The sequence below is a fragment of the Sorex araneus genome, chromosome 5 (genome assembly GCF_027595985.1).
Source record: "Sorex araneus isolate mSorAra2 chromosome 5, mSorAra2.pri, whole genome shotgun sequence".
NCBI classification, from domain to species: Eukaryota; Metazoa; Chordata; class Mammalia; order Eulipotyphla; family Soricidae; genus Sorex; species Sorex araneus.
The window spans coordinates 49,128,980-49,134,979 of NC_073306.1; the positions used below are offsets into that span (position 1 = coordinate 49,128,980).

General features: G+C 49.5%; 1 protein-coding gene across 5 annotated transcripts in view; it reads left to right on the plus strand.

Moving 5' to 3' along the window:
- Positions 1–5,249, plus strand: part of PAQR7 (progestin and adipoQ receptor family member 7) — a 31,077-nt gene extending 25,828 nt beyond the window's left edge. For all 5 annotated transcript variants that reach the window (XM_055139385.1, XM_055139386.1, XM_055139387.1 and 2 more), the window contains one exon: positions 2,553–5,249. In XM_055139385.1, the coding sequence (XP_054995360.1) occupies positions 2,574–3,605 (1,032 nt within the window). In that variant the 5' untranslated portion in view covers positions 2,553–2,573 and the 3' untranslated portion in view covers positions 3,606–5,249. The remainder of the gene's footprint in view (positions 1–2,552) is intronic.
- Positions 5,250–6,000: the final 751 nt, after the last annotated feature.

The following is a 6,000-nucleotide window of genomic DNA, read 5'->3' on the forward strand; positions in this document are numbered from 1 at the left end:
GGCTTTGCTGCTCCCTAGTTGGGTGGGTGGGCAAAGTACTTAACTTCACTATGTCTCAGTTTCCTTTCTCAAAAAAATAGTAATAAGGGGCTGGCACAATAGCACAGCGGGTAGGGCTTTTGCCTTGCATGCGGCCGACCCGGGTTCGATTCCCAGCATGCCATATGGTCCCCTGAGCACTGCCAGGGGTAATTCCTGAGTGCAGAGCCAGGAGTAACCTCTGAGCATCGCTGGGTGTGGCCCAAAAAGAAAAAAATAGTAATAAGGACTGGAGAAGTAGTATAGGGGTTAAGGCTAAAGCACATGATTTGCCGGGTGTTTAACACCTTTGCACCGTGGTACTCTGTACATTGCCAGGTGCAGCCTAGCATACTTGGCAAGGTGTGTAGCTCCAGACACTCTGAGCATCAAATGCATGACCCAGGTCATCCCCACAGCACAGGACCTGAGCATCCTTCATATTAAATGTTTGACCTGGTTGACTGAGAATTGTGGGAGGAGCCGCCCACTCCCCCCCAGTGGGAATAATGCTAGTACCTACCTCACAGGGGATTATGAAGCATAAAGGAGTCAATTACAATCAAATGCTGGCACATAACAAGTACTATGGAAGCAGGTTTTCTTCTCTATACTCCCTACCGTAGCAGATGTACCAAGAGCAGGGAGCACGCCCTTTCCCTCTGTCCTCCCCTAGAATAGGACAGGACAGAGAGGAAGCTCAGAAAATGTTTGTTAAATGAAGGAATGACTTTGTTTCCAGTGCTATGTTGTAAAAACCCACATAGGGAAGTTGGGGTAGCTGGGAGCATTAAGGAGTCCCCTGGAGGTGGTGGCAGCTTGTACTGCCTTTAAAAGCGTTCAGTGGAGGAAAGGAAGTTGGCATGAGTATACTGTTTGGGTTAGGTAGGAAATGAGGGTGGGAGTAGGTCTTTTTTTCTTCTTTTTATGCCCTAAGGTGAGGAATTAAGAGTTGGTTAAATACTGCACAGCTATGGGTGTGGGAGGAAGGCTGGAAAGGGGCATTCCTGAGAGGGGGTGTTGTTGAGGGAAACGGTTTTTTTTTGTTTGAACCTGAATTTATTTCTCTCTCTCTCTCTCTCTCTCTCTCTTCTCTCTCTTCTCTCTCTCTCTCTCTCTCTCTCTCTCTCTCACACACACACACACACACACACACACACACACACACACACACACACACACCACATTCCAGTGAAAGGGCTGCTTTTATAGACTCAAGTGATTGTTCCTGGGGGCTTTCTGAAAAAAAAAAAAAAAAAGTTTTCTGAGTGAGCCTTCCTAAGTGTGAAATGTTCTGAGATGCTGTTATATGTTCTTTCATTCAGCAAATGCTTTCACACATCGTTTATCTCATAAAACAATGAGATAAACTGCCTACCTCCTGTGAGTTCACATCAACGACTTTAATGCCATGTGGTTGAGAAGTGTTAATGGTCATAGGATGGGCACCTGAAGGCAGACAGTAAGGCAGAGGACTGTTTTCTTTGACCACACCTGCTGATGCTCAGGGTTATTCCTGGCTTTGCTTTCTAAGGAATTACTCCTAGCAGTGCTCAGGGGACGATATGGGATGCTCGCTCTACCCACTGCACTATTGTTTTAGCCCCAAGCAGAAGACTTCCTGTTGGAGGTTCAGGAGGCCAGGGAAAATATCATAGAAGAAATGGGTTTTGAATCATGAATAGGGGTTTGCCAGATAGACAAGATAGACAAGGACATGTCTCAGGCAGAGGAAATAGCTGTGTAAAGAATACTGTGGTGTTTGATGAGACTGTGGCTCTATCTGAAGTGCATTGTGGTTGAGTAATAACACTGGAAGAAGACCCTGTCAGGTAATGGAGGGCAGTGAGAGACCCTGGTCATTCTGCAGGGTCAAAAGGTGGAGGCCTGAAGTCTGCTGGTGCTGCCCCAGGTGAACACTGGTGAACAGCCTGAACATAGAAGAGAAAAACAGGGCTTGCTGGCCTAGTATCAGGTCTGGGGAGGGATGACTAGGGTCATGAGCCCATAGGTGAATGCATCCCCACACAGTGGAGCACCAGCTATGTGCCAGGCACTGTTCTAGGCATGTGGGATGTGTGAGGGGCTAAGCAGTCCTGAGGTGACTGCTAAACTGTCCTTCAGGTTGACACCCCTCCTCTTAAACTCAACATGGAGAAGAGAAGAAAGAACTGGCCTCAGAGGGGTGGAACAATAGTACAGCAGGCATTGTGTTTCCCTTGCACGTGGCCAACCTGGGTTCGACCCTGGCACCCCATATAGGCCCAAGCCAGGAGTGACTCCTGAGTGCAGAGCCAGGAGTAAGCTGAGAGAGAGCCAGGAGTAAGCTGAGAGAGAGAGAGAGAGAGAGAGAGAGAGAGAGAGAGAGAGAGAGAGAGAGAGAGAGACAGACAGACAGACAGACAGACAGACACAGACAGACAGACAGACAGTCAGACAGAGAGAGAAGAACTGGCACCAGAACCATTCAGAGGTTGTTTCTGGGGGGGGAGGGGGTTGGACACCAGCCACCTGACTTTGCTCTGTTCTCTCAGCTCCCTCCCTGATCCACAGCTATGGCCACTGGGGTGGCCCAGAAGCTCAGCTTGCAGCAGCTCCGCCAGGAGCCCCAGCCACCCGCACAACCAGAGTCTGTCTTCACAGTGGACCGAGCTGCGGTGCCTCCCCTCTTCTGGAAGCCCTACATCTACGTGGGCTACCGGCCATTGCACCAGACCTGGCGCTTCTACTTCCGCACATTGTTCCAGCAGCACAATGAGGCGGTGAACGTGTGGACCCACCTGCTGGCGGCACTGATCCTGCTGCTGCGGCTGGTCCTCTTTGTGGGGACCGTGGATTTCTGGGGAGACCCTCATGCCCTGCCCCTCTTCATCATTGTCTTCGCCTCCTTCACCTACCTCTCCTTCAGTACCCTGGCTCACCTCCTGCAGGCCAAGTCCGAATTCTGGCACTATTGCTTCTTCTTCCTGGACTACGTGGGCGTGGCTGTGTACCAGTTTGGCAGCGCCCTGGTGCACTTCTACTACGCCATTGAACCTGCCTGGCATGCTCAGGTGCAGGCCATTTTCCTGCCTATGGCTGCCTTTCTCGCCTGGCTTTCCTGCGCTGGCTCCTGCTACAGCAAATATAGCCAGAAACCCGGCCTGCTGGGTCGCACTTGCCAGGAGATGCCCTCGGCGCTGGCCTATGCGCTGGACATCAGTCCCGTGGTGCACCGCATCCTGGTATCCCCCAGCCCTGCCACAGATGACCCAGCTCTTCTTTACCACAAGTGCCAAGTGGTCTTCTTCCTGATGGCTGCCGCCTTCTTCTCAGCCTTAATGCCTGAGCGCTGGTTCCCTGGCAGTTGCCACCTTTTTGGGCAGGGCCACCAAATATTCCATGTCTTCTTGGTGCTGTGCACACTGGCTCAGCTGGAGGCGGTGGCGCTGGACTACAAGGCCCGGCGGCCCATCTATGAGCCTCTGCACACCCGCTGGCCTCACAACTTCTCGGGTCTCTTTCTGCTCACCGTGGGCAGCAGTGTCCTCACCGCGTTCCTTCTCAGCCAGCTGGTACGACGCAAGCTCCATCAGAAGACCCAGTGAATGGGCGTGGGGGCTGATAGGGAGGGATGTACAGAGGGGGTACACAGGTCTGGGCTTGTCCCCAGATGGGAAGGCCTAGTTAAGTTTTTTGTGCCTGGCCTGAGATGACTGCATACTCCTCAGTGGCTGGGGCAGCAATGGCCAGTCCTTGGAGCTGGGAATTCGCTGGGAGCTGCTGGCGTCCATTTCTGGGCCTGCCTCAGCTCCCTGTTCTGGGAGAGGGAAAGAGATAAAGACCTGGGCCACCCTGTCTGCTTCCCCTCATTGCTTCTCACTCAGGGTGAGGATGGGGGTATTGCTTGGGCAAGGATACCAGGGTTTGGGTTTCTAGATTATCTAGAAGGGGTAAAGTGGGATTTAGGCCAGAGTCATAGTTGAGCTAAACTATAAACCCTCCTCAGCAGACTTTTTTTTTTTTTTTTTTGCTTTTTGGGTCACACCCAGCGATGCACAGGGGTTACTCCTGGCTCTGCACTCAGGAGTTACCCCTGGCAGTGCTCAGGGGACCATATGGGATGCTGGGAATCAAACCCGGGTCGGCCGTGTGCAAGGCACAGCCCTACTTGCTGTGCTATCGCTCCAGCCCCCTCAGCAAACCTCCTTTTATCCAAATTTCACTGCTATGCCCCAGATATGTACAATATCTTACCGTTTCTTGAACTGCAGTCTGGAATTTCGAAGCTATAGTCCCCAAGGGTAGGAGTGAGCCAGGAGGGAATGGATCCTACCCGGTGCCCTGTACTTCTTTAGCCACTAGCCCAGTGGGCCCCACATCTCCTCACTGGGGCTTCTCCAACCAACATATCTTGTTCCCAGCCCTCTTCCTGGTTCCCTTGTACCCCATTCAGCTATCCAGACAGTCTTCCATGCCTCTGCCCAGAGGCAGGCCATCAGCTGGGGCTGCAGCTTCATGCAGAATGATAAAGGCTTTTGGAGAGAAATGGCTAGTAGGGGAGAAACATTGAGGAGGGACTGACCAGTGCCGCCTGGAATGCTCAGGGTCTTGGGCTGGGAAAGGTGAAGAGATGGTGAAGTGGAAGGGCATTACAGGCAGAGGGGAAAACTGCAAAGCTCTAGCAATATGAAGTTCAGTGGGGCTGCAGCTAGAGGTAGTTTGGACTCTCACATGTTCTGGGTGCAATAAAGTGACTGTGATAATTGCTGTTTCTTTGCTTTTTCACTCCTGTCCCAGGAAGGGGGCCCTGCCTGGAGGTCCCTATGAGATTGCTCAGGGTGTTGGAGGGAAGGAGGCTTTTCAGGGAAAATTGGGATCCCTGGGTGGGCATTAGGAGGAGGGAGGCAATTCTTGTTTTTTCTTTGTCCAGAGGTAGGATTAGGACTATATATGAAATTTGGGGAGAGGTGAGAGAATGAATGGGGGTTGAGAAAATGTGTTTAGCTGGAGATATACTTTGATTCAAGAGCATAGATCTTGCATGTGAATTCCTGTGTTTGGCCACGCAAAAAATAAGCATTTAGAGCTGGAGAGATAGTACAGTGGGAAGGGCATTTGGTCAACCCAAGTTTGATTCCTGGCACTCTGTATAGTCTCCTGAGAACTGCCAGGAGTGATCCTTGAGCACAGGAGTGAACCCTGAGCATTGCCTGGTGTGGCCACAAATACAAAAACATTTAAAATAAACATAAATTCAACCAATTTAACAGTATTTCATCTTCTACTTTTCCTTTCAATCAAGGATGATTTTATGCTATGTTTTTATATTATATGCTATAATTTTTTTGGGGGGACACTGGCTACACCCAACAGTGCTACGGGTCATATTGTCCTGGGGATCAAACCCAGGGCTCCCCTATGCAAAACCCTTTGAGTCATCTCCATGGTCCTATATGTAAGTTTATATAGCATTTTCCCACTGTACAGGATATATATACACACACACTATATAGACACATGTGTGCATATATCTGCGCATATTTACATATCTATCTATATATATAGATATATATCACATCTCCTTATCCAGTCAGCTGACGATGGGCATTTAGGTTGATTTCAATGTTTTGGTATTGTGATTAATGCTGCTGTGATCACAGAGGTGCAAATATGCTTTCAAATCTTTTTTCATATCCTTTGGCAATATACTCCAGAATGTGGTTGATGAAGCATGTATTTTTCCCTTTCTATTTTTTTTTTAATTTAGTGGAGCAAATAGTTTTGTTTTGGGGCTACACCTGGCTATGCTCAGGGTTTACTCCTGTCTCAGCGCCCCCCCCTTTTTATTTTTAAATTTTATTATTTTTTAAATTGATTACACGTTTGGTACAGTAACAAAACTTTAATGTTTGAGCTTTTCATACAGTCATCAAATACCCATTCTTTCACCAGTGCCCGTTTTCCACCACCAAAATCCCCAATATTCCCCCCTCCACACCT